Genomic DNA, 25,990 nt, shown 5'->3' with positions numbered 1-25,990 from the left:
TATCTGACCTTTCCTGTTCAACTCAGACATATACTAGCTATTGCAAATAAGGGAAACCATGGGACCTATGTTTCTTTGGGCCTGGCTGACTTCACTTAATATAATTTTTTCCAACTCTTTCCATTTCCTAACAAATGTGGCAGTGTCATTCTTTCTGATGGAGGCATAGAATTCCATTGTGTATTTTATACCATATTTTCTTGATCCATTCATCTACTGAGGGGCATCTGGGTTGGTTCCATATCCTAGCTATGGTAAATAATGCTGCAATAAACATAGTCGTGCTGGTGGACAGAAGGGAACCTTACTGCATTGTTGGTGGGAGTGTAAACTTGTTCAACCACTTTGGAAAGCAGTATGGAGGTTCCTCAAAAGACTCCACATAGAGCTCCCCTATGACCCAGCAATCCCACTTTTGGGCATTTACCCAATGTTCACAAACATGACCACACTAAAGCACATGAGGCTTTTAATGACAAGATAAGAAGGTGTTATTTTCAAATTGTTTCACTTCTGATTCAACTCCTTGAAAAAGTGTGAAATTTTAAAAGTGAAATTTTAGATTTTGCTCTGTGATTAAAAAAAATGTTTCCATATGAAAAAGTTCTAGAAATTTGACATCCTAATATGAAATGCAAGATATGGGGTCTGTTTGAGTAAAACTCAAATGCATTATTGTCACATAAGGTATGAGACCAAGCCGGGTGCTGGTGGTTCATGCCTGTAATCCTAGCTACTCAGGAGGCTTGAGATCTGAGGATCGTGGTTCAAAGCAGCTCAGGCAGGAAAGTCCATGAAACTCTTATGTCCAATAAACCACCAGAAAACCGGAAATGGCGCTGTAGCTCAAATGGTAGAGAGCTAGCCTTGAGCTGAAGAGCTGAGGGCCAGCGCTCAGGCCCAGAGTTCAAGACCGAAAAAAAAAAAAAAAAAAAGACATGAGACCAAGCCAGACCCTTTGAGCAAAGAACTTTCTTAGTAAACGAACTCACTATTTGAAGTATCATTAACATAAATTTGCTTATTGGTATTCAATGCTGAATCTACTGCAATGGTATAATTTATTAATTAGCAGTACATATAGATAAGACAGTAAAGCCAACATTTCTCATCTCAAAAATGTCACTCTCCATTCACTACATAAATTATTCCACTAGTTTCCTAGACAATTACAAATAGGAATTTCTTTAAGTTTCAAAATAATGCCTAGGACACCAACATCAAATACTTCTCTAATTTGGGGAAGGGAAGGGAAAAAGCAAAATCCTTAAATAAGGATACAGGTTGACCCATTATAACAATGAGATGTACAAGACACTATGTTGAAAAATGAACTTTACAATTTAGGTGGGCGGTGGGGGGGGGGGTGTAGATGTGGAGGTGGGAGGGAAGGGATGGTAGGTGAAAAACAAAGGAGGAGGTAACAGTGCTTGATAGGAAATGTACTCATTACCTGGCTCATGTAACTGTAACCACTCTGTACAGTATTTTTAAAATAACGAAGTATGAAAAAATATAACGCCTAGGAGCTCCTGTCTATATCCTAGTCATTTGTGACCTGGTGGTTACATAATTCTTGACCTTGGTAGGACAAGAATTTACATTGATATCAGTGCACATTACAAATAAAACTTTTACACAGTAGAAAAGGATAAATATAATAATATGCATGAAATTTTTACTCAACTGCTTTCCCTTCAATTATATACTGGAACTCCTACCAAAAGTAAATACTTCCTCAATGTTTTTATTTCTATGTAGTGATGATCTCACAGAACCCCAAATACAAATGTCAATATATCAGAAGAACAGACTTTTCTTTCAGGGAATCTAGTTAAATCTTGCCTGCTTTTAAAAGAATCAATGATCTTCACTTTGAAATGCTTCTCCCAACTCCAATAACTCTTAGGTAACTTTTGGATGGGATGTATGTAATTATTTAGATACAGATATTTCTTTGTTGCTTTGTATATCCCTCCCCCACGGTATAACCCCTGTTTTCACTGTATTTGATGTTGGTATAATTTGTGGAGGGGAAGGGGAAAAAAACCAATTGTTTAAATAGGGATACAGGTGGACCCATTGCAACAATGAGACATACAAGACCTTTGTTGAAAAACGAACTTTACAACTTTGGCAAGGGGTGGGTTGGGGAGATGGATAGAGATGGTAAGGGGAAACAAAGGCGGAGGCAACAATGCTTGATAAGAAATGTACTCATTGGCGCTGGGAAGGTGGCTCAGTGTTAGAGTGCTTGCCTTTCATGCAAAAGGCCCTGGGTTCAATTCCTCAGCAACACATAAGCAAAAAGGAAAAAGCCGGAAGTGGCGCTGTGGCTCAAGTGGTAGAGCACTAGCCTTGAGCTGAAGAGCAGAGGGACAGCCCCCAGGCCCAGAGTTCAGGCCCACGACCGGACCCAAAAAAAAAAAAAGAAAGAAATGTACTCATTACATTGCTCATGTAATTGTAACCCCTGTGTATGGTATTTTCACAATAAAAAAGGAAGGATAGGAAATCTAGACTGGTGAAACACACACACACACACACACACACACACACACACAAAGAAAACATACTGTATACCAGAGGAGCCAAAATAATGAAATATAACCATTATCCCGATTTATGGGGAAATTAGTCCTGAAAAAGACACACACAGAAAGAGGGAGACAGGAGAGAGAGGAAGATTTCCAGAGTGAGGAGGAGAAGAGAGAGGCAGAGATATGGAAAAAGACAGGGAGAGGCATAGAGATGGAGACAGAAAGAGTGACAGAGACAGAGACAGAAACAGACAGACAAGGAAGGAGGGAGGGAAGAAGGGAGGGAAGGAGGGAGGGAGGAGAACAAACAATAATCTCCATGGCATAAAGATGTGATGAATGACACACTGAACTCAAATAAGGGGAGAAAGTCAGGACCTAAGAGAGTCAGAAGACAAGTCATTGTGACCCAGTGTACCGCATTTAAGCAATAAACTTAGAAAAGTCAGGACTGACTTAAACCCCTATGGTTCAGCTTCATGCTTCAGCAGTGCTTGCCAGCCACTTACAAAATGAACAAACCTATTACTTGTGGTAGTTAATGCCCTTCACCTCCTCCTGGTTTGATTGAGTTTTCCCATTCTTTTGTAAAATGCTCCAAGTTATCATTTGGCTCTAAAAGTCACATTTAAATTCAGAGCGATGGGTCTCCATCCAGGGGTCTCAGTTACTACAGTCCATTCTGTTAGAAAAGGTGCAAACATTTTCTAAGGAAAGTCACTGAAGACAAGCAATCTAACAACATTTTCTCTAAAAACTAGATTTTTTTCTTGTGCAATTCTTGGGCAAGGTAAGTCCAATTCTGATCATATATATAAATAATAACAGTTACAGTCTCTTACATCTATATTGTACCATTTAGTTTGCAAAGCAATTGTATAGTATGCTATTGTGTCTTCACAGCATCCCTTTAAAGTAGGTAATTGTTTTAGATATATTTTTTATATGAGACTGAGGTTCAGAGAGAATAAATAGCATGCCCCAAAGCACACAGACAGAAAGTGTGCATTGAAACAAGCAAGTCCTGTAACTGTTCCACTATGCCACCACTGCCCCATTTCAACTTGTCCTTAAATCAGTCTGGTGACATGAACCAAATTTATCCTAGGTAAATGGCATCTGGGTCAGCACAAGAAAGTTAGAAACCAAGTGAATTTTTTAAAAAACCAGTTCAATTTAATGCTTTACAATGACATCATTTACAAACTTGGAAGTAGTGCTTATAGCTTACTTGGTACTTCTTTGTAGAGCACAAGCAAATGACAAGAAGTGAATGTGTTGCTGTGTATAAAATGTTACTGCCACTAGTTACATATCAAATTTCACCCTAAGCTTTTACATCTGATATTTAAATTAATGCTCACAAAACTGTGTGATAAAAATGGTTACTAGCTTCACTTTTCAGGTGAGAAGGCAAGAACTTAGATGTGAAGTCCTTCAAGTCACCATGAATGTGTGTCAGAGACAGAATTTGAACCCAGGCAGACTACTGTTGAAAGTCTGATCTCTTAAGACTATTGTGAAATACTGGCTACTTATGGACACCTATGTTTCATAATCAGACAAACAATTTGAATTTTTTGTTCTCACTACATACTTGAGATAAAGGTGGAGAGCCAGGTATAGAAAGCATCGCTAAGGCACTTATTTATCCACTGGCAAAATGTGGTCCACACAGTAGACTTGATCTTGAGCATTGTCGCCATCAGACATCTTTGGTACTAAAGACGGTGGTATACTGGTGACTGTTACAAGGACATACAATGGTTAAACAATGGTTCAGCTGGTATTTCCAAAGGAAACTAGACATTCTTGTTCTGAGTGTGCTGTGATGGTATGTGGCAGCACATGTGACAAGTACTTACTGTGCTCAATGATTGGATAACATCAGTGTAGACATTTAACTTGACCACAGAGAATGCTCTAGCAAAATCAACTCACTGTTTTGTTTTACACAATTTACCATGTATCTAAGTTTCTTCTTTCTTCAATCTACTGCAAACATTACTATAAAGTAAACCACATATTCCTCATGCCCTGTATGACTTATTACTTTTTCATAATGTAAATAGGTGAACAGGAGCATTATTGATCGGCAGTGTCTAAGCATTTAATCACTATTAATAATGTAGAAGGTTTTTATAAATATGTAAAAACAAGAGTACATTAAACTAAATGACAGCAGTAATTTGCAAAGTCAGACTTTTCACTCACAAACACTAATGGAGAAGTGCATTTAAAAAAAATTCTTCCAGGGCTAGTACAACCGCTGACAGTAAGGTCTGGCCAAACTCATTTTTCTGTTTTGTAAACATGACAGGCTGATCTCTACATCAGTCCATGTCAAGTGTCTATTATCATACTTTGCTTAAAACCAGCCCACAGATGAATTTTTGTTGGTCTGACACTTAGAGATTAGAAGATCTAACATAAAACATTCGGTTATCTTTCTTCTGTAGAAAATCCATAAAGCTTGGAAACCCTGAGCCATAAATATGACAAAAGGTCTGGAGCTAAGGACCAAGTTCTAAAATGAGACATGTTATGTAACACACTGTTCACTGATTCCCTTACATATGGACTACTTGTCTTACTTCTAATGTTATCATTAGCCCTGCTGTAATGTGCATTTGTAAAATTTTCGCTGTATAATTTCTATAGTTTCCTTGGAAAGATTTTAAGTGGTGTGTGTGTGTGTGTATGTGTGTGTGTGTGTATGTGTGTGTGTGTGTGTGTGTGTGTGTGTGTGTGTGTGTGTGTAAAGACCCCATTGTCTTTTTGAATCTCTTATCATTTTACCTAACTTTATTATGTTGGTTTCAAAAGTGAGAAAAGATGACTGCAAATGAAATAGAAATTACATTAATGGAACAATAGTTCCACTGAAGCATACACTGTATGCTTCATAAATAAGTGGTATACACTCTTCTTCACACTCTAGACTAATTAAGACTGCCTGACTGAGTTCATAATTTATGGGATCTTATATTTCATGAAACATGATAAAATAATCCACATCCCATCATGGTATCAAGATTCCAGATTTTATAAGAAAAGATATATATATATATATACATATATATATATATATATGTTTGCAAGCATTTGATTGTTGTTATTACTTGAATAACTTCCTCATTTTTTAATTTTTATTTTTATTGTAAAAGTGATGTAGAGAGGGGTTAGAGTTACATAAGTAGTGTAATGAGTACGTTTCTTTTTTAACAGTGTTACCCTCTTCCTAGTTTTCTCCCACTTTCCCTCCCCCTCATTTCCCTCCACCAAGTTGTAAAGATCATTTCCAACATATATCTAGTGAGTATAGCTGTTGCTTTAGTTCACCCTTTTTCTCACCATTTCTGTAGTTCCCTTACCCTTCCCCAAATCAGATAAACTTAAATACAAGACAAATGGTAATGAGCTGGACGCCGGTGGCTCATGCTTGGATTCCTAGCTACTCTGGAGGCTGAGATCTGAGGATCATGGTTCAAAGCCAGCCCGGGCAGGAAAATCTGTGAGAATCTGATCTCCAATAAACCACTAGAAAACCTGAAGTGGTACTGTGGCTCAAGCAGTAGAATGCTCACCTTGAGTGCAGGAACAGTCAGTGCCCAAGCCCAGAGTTCAAGCCCCATGACTGACAAAAAAATGGTACTAAAATAAAAAATAGTGACCATAGGGAAAGAAAAAGAAATAAATGCAAACCACACACTAAAAAAAATAAATAAACCTTTTGTTTCCATATTTTGGAGTTCATTTCGATTAGTATCATATGTACATAGCTATTGAGCTATTGTATCTCTGCTAAGACTATGCTAGACATACACTAATTATTATGAATGAGGGAAGCCATGGAGCCTATGTTTCTTTGGATCTGGCTTATTTCACTTAATATGATTTTTCCAAGTCTTTCCATTTCATTATGAATGGAGTGATGTCATTCTTTCTGATGGAAGCATAGAATTCCATTATATATACAAATGTGTATGTGTGTGTGTATATCACATTTTCTTGATCCATTCATCTACTGAGGGGCATTTAGGTTGATTCCATATCTTCACTATGGTAAACAATGCTGCAATGAACATGGTTGTGTTGGTAGCTTTACTGTGGCCTTGTTTGTAGTCATTTGGGTAAAAGACTAAACATAGAGCTCCCCTATGACCTAGTAATGCCACTCCTGGGCATTTACTCAAATGACCACAAACTAGAGTAACTCAAGAATAATTTAAAGATCTAAAATTTCACTACAGTGCTTCTGAGTACAGTCATGATGTCTTCTGCCCACCACTAGTAAAATATCTTAGTTTAAAAGCTCTAGAATTAGGGACTGGGAAGGTGGCTCAGTGGTAGAGCACTTGCTTTGCATGCTCAAGGCCCTGGGTTCGATTCCTCAGTACCACATAAGAAAAAAGCCGGAAGTGGTGCTGTGGCTCAAGTGGTAAAGTACTAGCCTTGAGCTGAAGAGCTGAGGGACAGCGCCCAGGCCCAGAGATCAGGCCCCATGACCGGACCCCCTCCCCAAAAAAGAAAAAAAAGTTCTAGAATTAGAACCAAATTTAATGTAGTACTAACAGCATGAAAGCTCTAAACAAGATGATAAACTTCTTTTAGTTCTAACTTTTTATGGAGTTGCTGCATTTCATTTTCCCAGTTTACACTGAGATGTTCGGTGTTTGCTGTGAATTACTCTCAAGGCTTATTCTTAGATTTTGTGAAGACACGCGCCAGGTCTGATTCGTTCTACCATCGTTTTCAATGAAATAGCCAAGATGGCATATCTCTGCTCCAAAATGTCTGGTGAATCAGCTTGAATGAATGAAATAGCTGAGGGCTGAAATAGATGGACAGGAGCTACGAATCTTTCTTTCCATATAAAACCCTTCTGTTGGTAACTTGAGCTTCCGACTGGCAACTCCCCTGGGAACCAGACTACAGTTTGTAGAGCTCCTTTGTTGTAATTCAGGCATGAAGACTGAATATTCTACAGACAGGACATGCCAGGTCTGGATTTGAGTTTGAAAATTGCCATGGTATCATTTATCATTTAATTTGTAAAAACAGTTGAAGAACTTGCTCACTCTCAGAGTACTCAAAGGTCCAGATATAGGCCCCAAGTTTTGTTAACAAAAGTATCAAATAATTTTGACAATCTTTAATTGACCATACAACAGAGCAGGTGAAACTGAATGAGTGAACAAATGCATCACTTAGTTGTCATGATTTTGAAATATTAAATGCTCTTCTGCCTAATGAAAATGTCATTTTCATTGCTTAGAATATCTAAATGATATTAAAACCTACAGTAAGTCAATTCCCAAATGTAAAACCAGTCTAAAGTTAAGATTACAGTTCTCCAAATAGCACAGGAACAAAATTTATGAATGATGAAGAGATTAACAATATCAAAGGAATTACTTGTTTCTATAAACTTACAAGACCTTTCACCACACAGCTTGCCAATAATGGACATCATTTATAACTCAGCATAAACATCAGTAACTCTCTCTTCCTTCATATAACAAGCATTTAGTACCAGAAGAAAAATTAGAAAATAAGTAACAACATCAAGAAGTCAGTAGGAAGACCACTATATACCACTATTGGTATATATCATTATTAAGTTTCACTAAAAAAAATCATAAAAATGTCCCAAAACAAATTAAGATTCAAAAAATACCTTAAGCATGAATCCCTGGAAACATGTCTCCTCACCCAAGATGTATTCCTCTTTTAGTGTACCCCACACAACAATAAAACCTGATTCTTTATCCTTATTAGTCATGATACCTGGTAATAGCAATAATTACTTATAATAATTTGTTTAATAGGAGATTCTTTTCTGCACTCAGCGACATATAGCATTTGCCATTCTATGAATGGCAATACAAGCTAGTAACCCAAGAATCAGGTTAAGGGAATGCTGCAGGAAAATGGTCTCTGCTTCAGAAGCAGCTGATCTTGAATAAAGACTGAGGCCTGAAAATAACCACACTGGTATATTTCAAACTAGAAGACATAATTTTATGTTTCACTAATAACAAATGAGAAATATTCAAGGTGATAAATATTCTAATCTCTATTAATTGATCAATATACAATGTGTACACATATTGTATTGTGTGTTATTTCAAACTATACTCCATTATTTTGCATACTTACTACTTTATTTTAGTAAACTAAGATGAAATTTAACAAAACAAAGTCAAATAATCATACCTACAGATACTGATTACACTTTTAAAATTTTTATTATATTTAAATAATTGTACAAAAGGGTTTTGCTTCAATATGTCAGTGCATGAGTACAATGCCTCTTGATCATCATCACAGCAATGTGTTCATTCTTAGAAGTTCACTTTGAGTTAATAAATGAAAAAAATATTTTGTTAAAGTGTATAACTTGGAATTTGTCCAAAAGCTACAGTAACTTGAAATTTACAAGTTTAATCATTTCATTTTATACAAAAACGTAACATAAAGTAAATGTCTAATATAAAAATTAAAATTTTGTTTTACACCAAGTTTACAACAGGAAACACATTGAAAATAACTACTCAGAACTTTCACTTGGAGGAACAGAGTAGTTCTGCATGTTGGGTTACACTGATAGTGGACTGATTACTATTTTAAGTGTCTATTTTAAGAGTAAATAATGGTTTTATGTCCTCAGGAGGAGATAGAGATTTCAAAATCCTCTGCCATCCTCGTTTATTTTAAATTATATTTTTCCTCTGTCATTCTTTTTAATGCATTTTTTATTGTCAAGGTGATGTACAGAGGAGTTACAATTACATAAGTAAGATAATAAGTACATTTATTTCAAACTTGTTACCCCTTCCCTAATGCAGCATAAAACCCTGATACTGATCCATTTTTTAAGCACAATGTGAGTATTATTCGTTCATTAGTTCAGCAAATATTTCTTGTAAACCCATGGTACACAAAGAATTGTATGGACAAATATAAGCATAAAAAGGAGTCCCTTTCAGTCACAGAATTTACATTCTAGTGTCAGAGGTGGTCCAATATCAATATTTAATTATTATACATTCTGTATATATCAAATTATCATGCTATATGCTGCAAATGCACACAAATATTAAATACTAGCTTAAAATCAAAAGTAAAAACTGCATCAAATAAACATAATTTTTTTAATTGCAATAAGTTCACATTATCATGGACCATCAGGTTCCTAATGGAGCTTGGAGTTCATTAATTCAAGGGTCTCAAATTCAACCAATTTGATGGACAAATGTGTAACTTAAATGGATGTCAAACGAGAGGTATTTCAGCAGAAAAAAACAAAGTCATTAAACAATTACAGAAATGATACTGACCTGCAAGTTTTCAGCAATAACCCTGAGATGGGACTAATTGATTCAGATGAACACAAAGAGCTTCTAAAATTGACACACACAGGAAAATATTGATGATTTGTTTTAAAAAAATAAAGCTTATCTGGATAGAGAACTGCTTAACCATATGCATGAAGCTTATCCTTTGGCATTTAGTGTTAAAACTTTTCTACAAACTAGTGTTTGTACTTAAGCAAATATTTTTTTAATCTTTAAAAAGTTCCATTTACCACAATCCTTATAACCCTGTTAGTTACACTTTGGAATCATTCTATGGTAGATCCTACAGTTTCTTTCAAAAGAATTAATATTTGGAAAGCCTGATAACCAATTCATTCTTGAGATTTATGATCATTGCAACACTTACATGGTTCATTTCTTCATTCAGTTAGACACACTGTCCTAGGCTGAAGGTTATAAGAATTATCGCCTCAGCACAGCAAGAAACACAAAATAGTAACAGAAGGGAAATATAAGGAAGATCTGAGCACTGTTGACTGAGATAAAGAAAGGATAGGAACAAAACATGACCATTTTATACAGGCAGGCCCAGGGAACCTTCTCTGATGACATTAGAGAAGAATCCTCATAAAATTCATTTATATGCTTGATGATTTGAAAGTGAATATGTCTGAACTCTTATCAATAGATTTTCATACAAGTTGAGCTGGACATTAACTTTTACAGCCCCGTTGAATTAAGATCTTATGACATTAAGGCAGAAAAGATAAACAAATATTTCTCAAGAAATTACAACCTGATAACTGATTTGGGTCTCTGCCATCCAAAAGAGAATGTGAATACTTCAGACAAACTGAACAGTAGACTCTAGAAATAAAAATGACCAGAAGTTCTACATCAGTTATTTCTAAAAGAGGAGAAATTGTACATGTTTATTAATTAGTTGAACCTAAAAGAAATACAGTACTTAGTAAATTCGTGATTTAGAATTATAAAAAGATAGAAAACTCTGTATTTTGAATGCTCAAAAAATTTACAGGGAAGGTGGCTCAGTGGTAGAGTGCTTGCTTTGCATGCACTAGATTCAATTCCTCAGCACCACATAAGCAGAAAAAGCAGGAAGTGGCGCTATGGCTCAAGTGGTAGAGTGCTAGCCTTGAGCTGAATTGCTGAGTGACAGCACCCAGGCCCAGAGTTCAGGCCCCACGACTGACAAAAAAAAAAAAAAAGAAAAGAAAAAAGAAAAAAAGATTTATAGGGGTACGGTAGTACACAGTTGTACTTTATAGGAAGTAGAAGCTGGAGAACCTTGAGTTCAAGGCTAACTTGGGCAGTGTTAACTGGACACTATCTCAAAAACAAAATAAAAACTAAAGGGCTAAAGGCATACCTACTTCAAGTACTTGCTTAGCAAGCACAAGGCTATGAGTTCAATGGCTAGTATCAAATAAATTAAATACAATATTATCTACAATATTCAAGCACTCCCAGAATTAACATAGTTTTACATACCTACAAGTAATCCCCAAAATGCCTATAATCATTTGTAATTTTGTTTAGGCACAAATTCAAATTCGTATGCTTTGTGTTTAATTTTTTATGAATCTCTTGGTTAAAGTACTCTTTTATTTGCTAATTGAAGACTTTAGTGTATTTTTAATCTAAGAACAACAATTATTATACCATATGTACCAGAGGAGGATAAACACACAGAACAACAATTGCTAAATATACGCAGTAGATTAAGGACTGGGGAAACCCTTTGTAGGGTGCCAGTGTCTTCATATCTACCCTCTGTTCACCTGTCTTTCTAAAAATAGGCACTGTTCATGCACATGATATGCCAACTATTGGAAAAACTATCCAAGCATGACTTGGCCATGGCTTCTTGTGGTTCTCTCTTTACATCTTGCTTTTCTTGAGCAGCTTCACTTGTTTATCACTTCTGTAGTTGTCCTAAGTGGGAAGTAAGATTATTGATAGTTACTAATAAAGCACTTTGATCTCATTGTTGTGAAAGGTGTTACATATGTGAAGACAGGATCTACTGACAACTATTTGGGCTCATGCTAAAATTCAGGAAACACATGTTTAAGACACATTTTAAAAATTACAAAGTGCTGAAGGTTCCCAGATTTATAGTGCCGAACTAGCTTCTGAAATCAGCAGTCAACACCTAAAGGTACCAGAAAGAACGAATGTGTGACTTTCACTTTTTTACAAATGCTCTTGGGCAAAGCAGAATGAAAAGAAATCAGAGTATAAATCTTCAAAAGGTTATTCAATTGATTATTTATGATATTTTAAAACTCAGATGTTCAGAGATGCTTAGCAATTATAATTAGCTATCTAAAATTTATCTCAGCATGAGTAGGTATTTTCTAATATGTTTTCAATCCTACTTACTGTACAATTAGAATCAACCGTCAAAAGGCTTAAATCAACCATACCATATGCTTACGAGTGACTTTCTAGCAGGTTCAAGCAGCTTATTTTGTCTCTAAAGAGGATAGCATCAATGCAAGCTTTAGTGAAACCCTAGAAAGAACATTTTGCAGATGATCTGAATGACACAGCTACTCACAGAAAGTGCTCAGCAGTTAACTCGATTGATTTATACAGAATGTTTCCTACAGGCAGCACAAAGGTTGTAGGTAAGCTTTTCTATTTGTAAATCCAAATTGCAGTGCTACTCAAGTTCTTTAGAATCCATATCAAGAAGCCACCACCAGTCTACCATTTATTAGCTGTTTTACCTTGAGAAAAAAAAATTTTATTGTAAGTCTAGTTTCTTCCATTTACAAATGCATCTAATAGTTTTACCTACTCACAGTTATTTGGATGTTAGGTGAAATGAGGCGACGAAAGTGCCTGGATTAGTATTTAACTCATAATTATCTGTGTAATGTTTGATTTATACAAAATCTATAATAATTTTATGCTAAATAATAGAAAATAATTTGAAGAATCCAGTTCAAACAGTGGTCATTTTACTGGATAATTGTATTATGAAATCTTTTTAAGGTGATAAGAGGACAGGAAAGAGCTATTATTTGCACTTTACATAAATAGCAAATGAAGTTGAGAATAATTCTGATTTTTAGAAAAAGTCAGATCAGTGATTACTAGCAATGCAAGGCTAGAACATAATGACAGTAACAGCTAGACCGCATTTTCCCTGTGTCAAGAAGTGTAATTCATGCCCAAGAGATCATCAACAAGAAGGACCTGCCCTATATTTAATGGCTATCCATTATTTGAAAGGTAGAACCACAGAAAAGTAGGAGAGGTTAATGAGGTTAACAAAACCCCATAAGGCTGATTACTAAGATAAACCATTTGAGTAATGTGTAGAACAAGCAAAACTGCAAACAAACTTGTAAAAAAAAAAAAAAAGACTTCAGCCTATTCAAGAGTTGCAAGGGCTTACAGGACAAATATTTCAGGATTCAAATTCTGGATGAAAATAATCATGTATCTATATGAAGCGAACTGGCACTTACACAGCCCTGAAAATGTGACTGTGTCGTCAGTTTTCTTATTGCTTCAAAACACTTGATCTTTTTCCCATTACTTTGGGGATCTCAGGCATCCAAAGCAAACCTACGTTTGACAAGCAATTACCAGGGCAGATGGGAAAATAGCCACCCTACCTCAGGGTGAGTGCCCCCATTTTGTTTTACGTGAAACATCACTAGCCATGAGGAAAATAATTCTGCTTAAAAAGCTATCTGCATTTTCAATAACACCACCTTTCCCAGAGCCCTAGAATGTCGATAGGTAATGCTCCCAGCTGCTTTTAACATTACCTACTTGGTATGTGATATTCATCTGTACTACTGATCATTGGAGTAGGATTAAATCAACCTGCTATATTTAAGTAAAAACTTATGAGATTTTATTGCGCTTGCACATGAACATTTACTGCATTCACATTTTTTGCACATGAAAGTGGGTTTATGTTAGACATTGTTTCCACAGTGCTATACCAACTTTAGATAATATATATCTTCAACAGCATATCTTCTCTTTAAACCCCATCCTAAAAATCTGGATAATAGATAACTCAAATTCACTTAAATTATGAAATATCAACTAGCAATTATATGATCATATATAAAGGAATGGTAGAACTAATATACATAAATTAAACATTTGAGGACTATTCATTCATGCTTTCCTATTAAACGGCTAATATTTTCTGAAGTAGTCAATTATCAGGCAAAACTTCCATGATGACAATGCCATAATAGATAGTTCAGAATATCAGCTTCTCATAACTGAACCACAAGGCATCTTTCAGACAGGAACTTCTGAAACCCTTGAAGCAGTGCCATGAGGACAGGTTGCATGTACCTTGCAACTTTATATATAAATATTTAAGTTGAAATGCTATTACTTCTTTTTGAAAACATGCTGTGTGCTCCAGGCACTTGGAAGGACACGGAGAGAGAAATCACACAGTCCTTGTCCTGAAGTGACTATATAATAGGAAAGACAAATCTGTAACTGTCATCCAAGACAGGCAAGACTATGACAAATGCAATAACATGGGTCCAAGCACTGTGTAATGAGAATAATCAGAGTAAAGAGAAGTGGACACTTATTTGGGACAGATAAATTGGGTTAAAACATATTTCCATTTTGCAATATCTGGATTTGAAGAGACTCCACAGTTCATTTTATAATTCACCTACCACTTTGTCATGACAGTTTCAATATGACTCTCCAAATGACAGTTGTTGCCAACCTTTCTCCAGAGGTTTATGTGGAAGAGTTTAAATGAATGTCACAGATTTCGTAATGGTAAAATTGTGAACCGTTTTTAATTTACCTGTCTTTTTGTGGTTTGTTCTTCCTGCCTCCTTCTCTAGGAGTTCATACAGCTTAATTGGCTGATTATGCTTTTGTCTTACTTTCACTAAAGGAACAGTTCTCAAATGTGGCCTTTAGACCAGCAGGACCAACAACACATGGGAACTTCTTAGAAATGCAGACTGACTAAACTAGAAACTCTGTGGATGGATGTGGACATTGAACATTGGAGATTGTAGTACACTATCATGTCTGAAAATTACTGAGTTTAGGGGGTAAATTACCAGACAAAATGAAGGCCTGTGATATTCTAAAGACCATTTTATTCATTATATAATGGTTATGAATAATAGAAACACCAGACACCCTTTGTTTCAACTATTTGGAAATATTTTCATTCACATAAGGCTCCTAGAAGTAGCAATGCTTACCACAATTAATATACTCTCAATGGTGGGGTTTAGGATATACTAAACCCATAGAGATCTCAGACGAATGGTCAGTCCATACCTCCTATGTAGTAGGATTCTGTCCCTTGATGATGTGAACAAGTGATAATTTGTTGAGGAATTTACAGGGTAGGATTCAAATACTATGGCACTATCTCTCCAATAGAGAATAGAGATTAACCTGCCCACCTGGTACTAGATTCCCTGCTGTTTTGAATGTTACCCTTCAATGCTTGCTTATGCTCATGTTAGCAACAAAAGCAAATAACTATAACTTCTCTGGCCCTGAGCCTCATTTTCCTTAGGAAAGAGAAATACAATGCACTAAATTACATCTTTCAATATTTAGTTTTCATCCTTTTTTTTTTCAAACCAACTTTTGTGCTTTAGGTTAATGTTGTTGCCTGAGGTGTTGATTGAATATTGGAAATTTTACATAGAAGACAAAAGACAACAAATAAGGGTAAAGGAGAATAGATCCAAGAGTTGATTGAAGGCTAGGAATAATTTGGCCATGCCATGAAAAACAGCAAATACAAAATGAATTAGATCTTTTCCTTCAGAGCTGTCCAACAAGCAGCTTATTAGTTAAATAAGACTCTCAACAAGGTGTATTCTGAGTTGCAGTTCTCGAGATGCCCTGTTGTTCAGACCAAGCTCCAAACACTTGGAGGATTCAGCATTTAGTTAAAGTGAAGAAACAATTCCTTTGGGGTTACTGCTTTAGCACAGTGACAGCAGGTAGACAGCTTGGCAGCAGCCTGTATTCTCCAGGGAATAGCAAAAGAGACACTTGTGAGGGGTAATTTTCCCAATACATGTTTTTAAAGTCAGATTGGACATGCCCATCAAAGCTCAAGTTACCTTGCTCTAACCAACTACAGAAGGGAGAGTTTCTTGTTTTTAAAGGTTCAAGGAAGCAAAGCATGCCATCCATGTCTGAATAAAAAGAGAGCCCCAGGCAAATATGGAAAAGATGTAACATAACCATTGAGAGTACACAACGAACACATTCCTGTGAGTGTCTGGGGGAGAGGGAGAGACAAGGAAAGACAGAGGGAGAGGGAGACAGAGAGGGGAAAGAAAGAGAGAGTATTTACAAGAGGATTACACTGAAAAGATGTTTGTTGGTGCAGGCCCACCTTCATATGAGCCCAGACAGTAGCTTCTTGTCATCTGCCTTGAAAGCTTATGAAGATTTATCTATACTACTAATTAAAAAGAAAAGATGGAATGTAGAAGGACAAGGATTCATGATAAGGGAAGTTTTAATATAAAATATTAAGAGCTCAAGATGGTTGTGAATGATTGTATAAGGAAAAGCCAAGTAGATCTGCCTAATTCAGATGTAATTGAAGGAAACTGGGGACTCTGGGATAGAAAATAGGGATATTGTGCAATAAGGATAATGGAAAGTACAGAGAGTAGAAAAGATAGACTTGCACCATCTACACCTAATTACTCAGCTAGGGTCTAATGTTGAGATACATGAATGTTATAGGCTATCTTGGATCTGACTAGGATTATCAGAACAGGTTACATAAATGGAGGAAATACCACCTTTTAGTGGTTATGTAAATCAAGGTCGAGGGGAAAATAGTAGATGCCAGGCTTCCATCTACAAGCTGAAATACCCAAAATGGCAATTAAACTGAATAAAGTAATACAATACACCATATTTGCCAAGAACATATAGAAATGTTTTCTAAGAACCACTAGAGATGAGTGTAGCTTAGGACAAGGAGTAGACTCAAAAAGGCTTTGTTTCTTAAATGGGAGACTTTCCTGAGAAGTAGATTTCAGAATAAAATGTCAGTCAAAATGAAATTAATATTTTAACACTTTTCCCCAATTTAGACAATTTATAGTGACACAAGGTAACTGCATTGGTCAAAGACTACAGTAAGTACTTTGTAAAGTTCCAATAATCTAGGAATAAAAAGAGCTAAGAGTTATTATTTTGAAAAATGGATGGCATAAAGTATGTAAATAATGGGAGCAAATGCAGCAAGATACAGGGAATCAGAACATTTAAAGTCTAATACATTACAAAGACAGTTCAATACTGATAAATGTAGAATAATAAGTTTTATGGAGCTTTATCATATGCTGTAAGTTGGCATGGATCATAAAATATAAGGAATAAAAAAGTAGTAAGGGTGTTGAAAGACAAGTCTGTGTGCATTATTTATGAATGATGAGGGGTGAAATGAATAAGAAGAACAGGTAGACAATGTCTTGAATAATGATGACTTTGATGAGTCGTTATTGCACAAATCTGTGTGCTTCATAAAATATGAGAAATATTAAGGAACAGGAGTCAAAAGACAAGTCTACTCAGAATGAGATACAGAATGAATGAAAAGGGGAATACAAAGGATATGCACAGAATAATGATGACTTTTATGAGTCACTCACCAGCCTGGATCCTTCATAAATATAAGCCATACGGAAAATAAAAGTGTAGCAAAAAGAAGAGACAGATCTGTGTCTATAACATATGAGACATTAGTGCCAACAAGGCTTGAAAAAATAAAAATGAAAATAATTGAGCTTACCATGTCTGTGGAAAGACAAAATAACCAGATTAATGTAAACAAATCAAATGAGTACGTAGAATTTGCTTGCCAATAAAGAGTTATCAAGCACTAGGAGGACATTTTTGTTGCAAATTCTACCTTAGTTAACTGATGGAGGCTTCATAAAACTTACAATTAGTCTCCACCACTCATCAAAACAGGCAACAACATGTAAAGACTCAGAAAATGTTTAACTAATTTCTAAAATGGTTTGACTGACTAACACAATCTTTTCTCAGTCTCTACCTCCAATTTCTATGTAGTTTGTAATAAATTTTCAGTTTATTTCTACCTAATCTCTGTCCATCTTACCAAAGATTTCTCATCTATACCACTGAAAGGTTACTGCATAAAACCAGAGCTGTTCTTTATTTTCATTACTTGGCCTTAGAACCTAGGACAGATTTGTTAGGATTAGTTCAAAATCCAGAAATGAAAGGCTTCAAATGTCTTCTGTTTTAGCACAACAATAAATGTTTCAAAGCGGAACAGAAACTGGAAAAATTGGACATGGAAAGCCACTGATTGATGTCACAGAACTAAGAATTGCATTGAGAGTACATAATACTCATATATAGTAAAAGTGACAATTATATTATTTTCCCATTGTGTAATACTTAATAGCTTGTAATTTGTGTTTTGGAAAGGCTTTAGATAAACTAGAATAAATTTTTTGACGGGTATGGGACTTGAACTGAGGGCCTAGGCATTGTTCCAGAGCCTCTTTGTGCTGAAGGCTAGCACTCCACCACTTGAGCCACAGCATCACTTCTACTTTTTGTGTGGTTAATTGGAGATAAGAGTCTCAGAGGACTTTTCTGCCTGCTGGCTTCAAACCACAATCCTGAGATTTCAGCCTCCTGAGTAGCTAGGATTACAGGCATGAGCCAACAGTGTCTGGCTAGAATAAATAATATTAGCATAAGTTAGAACCAATTTTTGTGATGGATATAAAATTTTGTAGTGGGATTTATTGGCTAAAGCATAACTGTGGTGACTGTCTTTTGCTAACTTGGAGATATTTTTTGTTTTGTTAAATTATTTTTGTGGCCATGAACTTCAGAAACTTTGTTTAGCTTCATGATTCTATTAGACAAATATATAATTCTAGATTGCAGATATTACACCTAGTCAGGTGATCCATGTTGACCCAAATGACACAGCACTCTTTTAAATCCAAGATTGAGCATCCTAAAATACCCTGAACCCCATTTGATTATACAAAAATGACATTTATCCACTAGGAAAAACTTGTTCAGCCTTGATTAGCCCTATGACCTCAAAAGTCATGAGCTCAAGGCTTCCAACATGTTATTGAACCCCACATCCTAAATAATGGTAGACTAGTGAAAGTTCCCTGTTTGAAATTTTGCCCAGGGCCCTCTACTTAAGCACCATACTTCTAGAATTCATTGCAGCTTATCAGCCAAGCTACAGTTGAAAATGATGCACACTTCCATTGACTAATTCCTGAGAGACTATATCCCTGAGAGACAGACTAGTTTAATGAAACACAACAGATCCTCTTTTTTTTTTTGGTTGTGGACCTTATTGTCACCAATGTACTATATGTTCTTCCTTATTTTATTTCATTTATTTTATTTGATTTTTCTTTTTCCATTGGTTTATCCCTGGCAATCACTGTCTTTGATGCTGGTACCCTCCATATACATTGATCTGATTTGGGGAGGGAAGGAGAATAACAGAATGCTGAAAGGAAGACAAAGGATGATCCATTGCAACAATGATACTCACAAGACACTACATCAGAAATGAACTTTACAACCTCAGAAGGGGGGAGGAGTGGAGGAGGGAAGGGATAGTGGGAGAACAACAAAGGAATGGGTAACAATGTTGGACAAGAAATGTACTTATTACCGTACTCATGTAATTGTAAACTCTGTACAGCATCTTTACAACAAAAACAAAAACTACAAAAGAGAATTGAACTACATTCTTTGTCAAAGCTGAGGCTAATTTTTAAAGGAAAATATCCTGACAATTTTTAATTAGGCAAGAAAAATCAGGATACCAAACTGATTTATCACGCCTCCATTTCAGACTTTAACTTAAAATCTACACAGACAAGTTTGTTTGTTCATTGGTTTTCCAAAGAAATTTATCAGTTTAGCATAGAAAATGTACACAACTAATTGATACTACTGATCACCTGTGTTAAGAACAGAAAAAACAAGTGGAGTTGGTCATCAGAGATTTTAATTTTATGTACTATGTATATCTGTGTCAACTAATAAGATTACTTTTGAGGGGTTGGGAAGGTGGCTCAGTGGTAGAGCTCTTGCCTTGCATGCATGAGGCCCTGGGTTCGATTCCTCAGCACCACATAAGCAAAAAGAAAAAAGCCGGAAGTGGCACTGTGGCTCAAGTGGTAGAGCGCTGGCCTTGAGCTGAAGAGCTGAGGGACAGCGGCCAGGCCCAGAGTTCAGGCCCCATGACCAGACCCCCCCCAAAAAAAAGATTACTTTTGATAAAGAAAAGGGTCTTTCCAACTAGGACTCTCAGTCAGGTGCTGGTGGCTCACTCTGTTACCCTGTTATATCAGGAGGTTGAGAGCTGAGGAGTATGGTTGATAGCCAGACTAGGAAGGAAAGTCCATGAGACTTTTATCTCCTTTTATCTCCAATTAACCACCAAAAAGTCAGAAATAGAGCTGTGGCTCAAATGCTACAGTACTAGCTAAGAGAAAGAAAGAAAGGAAGGAAGGAAGGAGAAGGAGAGGAGGAGGAGAGGAGGAGGAGGAGGAGGCGGAGGCGGAGGCGGAGGAGGGGGAGGGGGAGGGGGAGGGGGGGAAGGAAGGAAGAAAGGAAGGAAGAAAAGGAGGGAGGGAGGGAGGGAGGGAGGGAAGGAAGAGAGGGAGAAGAAGAGAGAAAGAAGAAAGAGAAAGGAAGAGGAAGGAAAGGAAAGGGAAGGGAAGGAAAGGAAAGGAAAGGAAAGGAAAGGAAAGGAAAGGAAAGGGGAGAGGAGAGGAGAGGAGAGGAGAGGAGAGGAGAGGAGAGGAGAAGAGGGGAGAGGAGGGGAGAGGAAGGGAGAGGAGGGGAGAAAGACTCCGGGACAGTGTCCTGAGTAGCCCAGAGCACTGAGTTCAAACCACCAACTGGCATACACACACAGACACGCGATCCTATGCCTCTCTTCCAAGGAAATACAAAATTCAATGCAGAAAAAAATTAAGAAACAACTAAATGTTCTAAAAGATAGATTTTAAAATTGAAAGAGGGTGAACAAATGCAACAGTGGTACTCAGTAGACATTATGTTGATAATAAACCATAGAACTTATGGGTGGGGACAGAAGGCAATATTTATGGTTTATGAAATGGTAACCCCTCTGTCTATCCCCTTAATAATAATATTTTTAAAGTGAATATTGTTTCTAGTTGCATTAGGCATTGTTGATAATTCAATGTTTACTTTAAAATATTAGAATTCAGAACTACACCTAGTAGGATTCCAAGTTTGATGGGTTAAAAAAATATCTCCTCTCCAAAAATGTTATTCATATTTACAGAGGTTAGTGAAATTATTGTTTTCTTCATTATACTTACTGTTTTACAAAATTTCTACAACTTGATGTCTAGATTCTAGTTTCTACATACTCTTAATTTCCTTTTGTCTTGTGTTTCAGGCGTGCTTGTGTGATTCGAGGCCAAGTGGTGGCCATAGATGGAACTCCCCTTGTGGGTGTGAATGTCAGTTTCTTACACCACAATGACTATGGCTTTACCATCAGCCGGCAAGATGGAAGGTATGTCAGTATTGCCTCTGAAAATTTTTGAAGCCAAGTTGTGACTTCTAACCATTGGTAAAACCCAGGGCTCAAGATAATACAGTGATAGTAAGCCCATTTGCTTTCTAGAACTACCTAGAAAAGTCAATAGTGACATATATTTACTCTATTTTCCATCTAAGTAAAACCAAAAGTCTGCTCTAAGGGTTGATATTATTCTCGTTTTCTTCAAATCTGACCATATGAAAAGTTTTCTGTCTCGCATCTAATTTTATTTATAAATCAAACTCCAAAGTTTACTGACATAGTTTAAATAATAAATAGGAAAATTTATCACAGAACGCTTATACTATTCTCCCACAATAGGCACAAAATATTTCAGAAATGATCATGTCCAAAAGATTTTTTCCAAAAGTTCAAAATTCAACTAAATTAAATAAATATTTTATCTTATTTTCAAATACTATTTAAAAATAAAATAAAATAAGAAAAAATAAAGGTAAGAAAATATAAATATTAAGATATCAATAAAGATAAAAACCAAAAAATGCAATCTTATTTTTAAATATTTAATAATCCTTTCTCAAGGAATGAGGGTGTATTTCATTGGCAAAGCATTTGCCTGGCATAGTCAAGGCCCTGGGTTTGATATGCAGTACCACAAAAAACAAATGTGCCTTCACCAACCTGTATTTTTGCTTAGTGATTGCATCTGATTGACAGGCATGGCAAGCAGCACATATAACTGCAATTATTTAACCCTGAGCACAAATGACCCAAATCATAAGAGCTTCTCAAGGTTCTCTAAGACCTAGAAAACAAGATCTCTAAGTAAAATTCACCCATCCTGGAAAAGTACTTACTCTCAAAAACCATTTTGTTTCTGTCATTTAAACAGACTTTTCTTCAGAATATTTGAGTGAATAGGCCTGTGTAGCTCTTCATGACTCTCAGGAACACTACCTTAATGTGCCCTGTTCACCATTTGGCTACCCTAGTGATCTAATACTCACCCAAAAAATGACCTATTGGCTTAGAGCTTTTTCACAAGAAACTCAATCAAACCTTATTAGTCTAAACCACTTAAGGGAAGTTAATTGTTCAACTTGGGCTGTGCTAAATTACTTTTTCAACTGTCTGTCATAATAATGCTTGTAGAAAATATTTTAAAAGACAAGAGTTTTAACCTACTTACAAAAATAAAGTATGTTCAAGTGTTTAAATGAAGTATTTGTATGCAAATTATGTTTCTAATACTAACTTGTCATTTATTCATTTTAACAGACTGACACAAAACTACTCAGCAGGTAGTGTAAATATGATAGCCAGATAGATAGAATTTCCTGCTACATATTCCAAAATGGGAGCTCTACACTAACTTTAGCGGACCTTTCTTCCAGTTAGATTAAATGATAAAATTTTGATTATTCATTCACCAATAAGTAGTGTACAAAACTAGCCTCTCCCTTGACACTGTGTTCAACTATGTGCCATGAATTGAAAAATTGTTTCTTCAAGGAGAAATTTGTCTCCTTCTGCCTTCTTATAGGGTACTGATGGACTCAGAGGACTTTTTAGCTTGCCTTAAAAAGTATAAAATTATTTTATATTTAAAAAATAACTTGAAATAATCTTAATGTCTAAACTGTCTAAAGATTTCTCTTTCCATATTACTGAGAAAAAAATTAAATATTAATTCTGTTGTTATTTCTATGTTGTAAGTTTTAAACCAAATGCATAGACCCAAATGCATACAAGTTGTTTGTAAAAGTAGGTTTATGTAAATGACAGATACTAGTCGGAGTCCCCTCTAGCAATAACTCTTCTCACAGGATCCATAAAAGGAGTATGTATTCAAAATATGCGCCCCAAATGCCAAGCAGATATCTTACTGTGACAGTGTAGTGAGATTTTTTTCCATTTATATATCTCAGCTTGTTGCTACTTCAGATTAAGTACATTTCAAAAATAGAAAATCATAAGAAAAAATTACCTGAGGGTAAAAGATTATAAAAAGGTTGTTATTAAAGTTTACATACCTGTAGACACTGTGATATTTGAAATGCTAAAAGGTTCCTGTCTCCAAGTATCAACCCCACCAGTCTGCTGCAGTGTTTCTAATTAATACAAGTAGCACCACTGCATTCGATTAAGCTATCAGCTCTCTCAAAGTCTATATCAAATACAAATACGTTACGTAGGATGTCAAAATGTTTACCAACTAGGAATGGTATAGGTTATAGAACCAAGTTCAGATATACAAAACAAAGGAAAAAATTATTATGGAAGGCTGAGCCCTTTAAAATTCTAAAGATTACATCAATCAAGATACATTGTATTCATAAACTGCTTGTTATATGGAAACTCCTTGGTACAAATACTTAAACATAAGGAAATTTAAAATAAAAATAAATAAAAGTATAAAGATTAGTTAGTTAGATTGAGAAGAGCCAGCACAGCATAAGGGGGAAAAGGTAGGTATAAAGGAAAAAATTGTTTACAAGTGTGTGTTGCTAAGAATGTACAAATGGTAACATCGATGAAGATATACTGTATTCATAAGCTACTTTGTTAAATGACAAAGCCTCTGTACAACTGCTTAAAGATATTTTTAAAAGACATGTCAGATATATTCAAGGCATTTTCTTATTTTCCGTAGACAAAAATGTATTCATTGAAAATCTCCAATGTAGTACTTTTTAAAAAAATTTTATTTATTTGTTTTTGTTTATGTGGTACCAAAGAATTGAACCCAGGGCCTTAATGCATGCTAGACAAGCACTCTACCACCAAGCCACATTCCTAGGCCTCCAATGTACTTCTTTTTTATATATAAGTTTTTATTGAGATTAAGTAATTACATAAATTTCACTGTATTGTAGGATTATGATACTCAAAGTCACAAACACATTTTACCCTTCACAAAGCAACTTGTCATTATTATGGTCTATAAAGTTTGTGAATTCTATAAGCTTTGACAACACAACTATCTCTTCCACAGCAGGTGATGAGTACATTTTTTTTCCTTTTGCTTAGTGTTAGCTGTTCCCTCTTTCCCCCTCATTCCCTCCCTTCCATCGCTGCCCTTGAGTTGCTTAGTTCATTTTCATCTGTGTCCAGTGCAGCTGATGGGGCCCTCTGTTGTATATTTTCTCCCTGTTTCCCTCTGATTCGATGCCCTACTCCTAGCTTCCCTGAGATGTGGATGTATATATATATGAGGTCAAGACCAATTAAGTAGAGGTCCTTTGTTTCCTCAGTCCTGTTTACTTTGTCATATCTCCTTGCATTTGAATTCTACATCCACATATCAGGGAGACCATGTAGCATTTGTCTCTCTTATCTTGGCTTACCTCACTCAAAATGATTTGTTCTAGTTCCATCCATTTTCCTGTAAATGCCATTATTTTGCCCATTCTAAAGGCTGCATAATACTCCATTGTTACATAGGCATTTTCATTAAAGTTTCTCTGTCTTCATTCTCACCAGAGGTTTTACAAACCAACATTATCATTGTACTCATTTGGCAAGTGAGAAAATTTCCCCAGATTAACATGGCTAATAAAGATAAATTCCAAGATTTAAACTCAAGTGCTCTGACTCTATTCCAACTGCTCCGACTCTAAACTTCTATGATTTACCATTGCTGGCTTAGATATGTGACTGATATTAGTGTTGAAAAAGAGCTATTTACAGATTATTCTAACTAATAGTAAGCAAAATAGGTGACACAATGACTTAGAACATTCTTAAAGAACATGAAATGTCCCAAGAACTTTGTTCTAAAAACTGTATGATGAAGGTAGAGTTCTCTCTAGTTTTCCTCAAGGCAAAAGTTTGTTCAGTTATGGATACAATAGGATATGAATATGGTTTAATAGTCTTCCATCTACAGACAGGACTGGTTTGACATATTACAGATTGTCAATAATAGCCAAACAAATAAACATTCTCCCTTGAACATTTTATACCTAGTCTTATATGTCTTGAAAACTTGTTCTTAATGATCCATGGAAATGGAGGTGATTTGTGACAGTAGAAATCTCAAAAGTTTAATCATTCCAAGAACATTCTATTTTACACTGCAATGATTTAGATGCATTTTAGCCACAGATTCCCCCTCCCCCCACCTCCAAGGAGTAAATCAATGAGTAAAGCATCCAGTATTTACTACATAAAACAGTTAAATGAGAAGAGACAATATATCTGTCCAGGAATATAGAAAAAATTATATATATATATATATTCGCCCATAGGAAGTGGTGCTGTGGCTCAAGTGGTAGAGCGCTCACCTTGAGCTGGAATGCGCAGGGACAGCGCTCAGGCCCAGAGTTCAAGCCCCACGACCAACAACAACAAAAATTTAATATTTACACATAGTCAAAGTTTTGTATTGGGTAAGAGAGAAAGAAAAAGACAGACAGACAGATAGATAGACAGATGACAGAGATTTCAGTTCATTTTAAGGAATTAGTTTACCTGATGGTGAAGACTGGAGAGTCTGAAATCTATAGGGCAAGTTGGCAGATAGAAAATTC

At 35.8% G+C, this 25,990-nt stretch overlaps 1 protein-coding gene across 3 annotated transcripts in view; it reads left to right on the top strand.

The window, feature by feature from the left end:
• The window catches only part of Tenm1 (teneurin transmembrane protein 1), a 599,693-nt gene that overhangs the window by 436,535 nt on the left and 137,168 nt on the right, over positions 1-25,990 (top strand). For all 3 annotated transcript variants that reach the window (XM_042682396.1, XM_042682395.1, XM_042682394.1), the window contains exon 16: positions 21,351-21,470. In XM_042682396.1, coding sequence (XP_042538330.1) covers positions 21,351-21,470 — 120 coding nt within the window. The remainder of the gene's footprint in view (positions 1-21,350; positions 21,471-25,990) is intronic.

This window comes from Dipodomys spectabilis, unplaced genomic scaffold (genome assembly GCF_019054845.1).
Source record: "Dipodomys spectabilis isolate Male_0828 unplaced genomic scaffold, ASM1905484v1 ptg000071l, whole genome shotgun sequence".
In the NCBI taxonomy this organism is placed as follows: Eukaryota; Metazoa; Chordata; class Mammalia; order Rodentia; family Heteromyidae; genus Dipodomys; species Dipodomys spectabilis.
The sequence above is the reverse complement of the archived record's forward strand: the minus strand, read 5'-3'. Positions and strand labels throughout refer to the sequence as shown.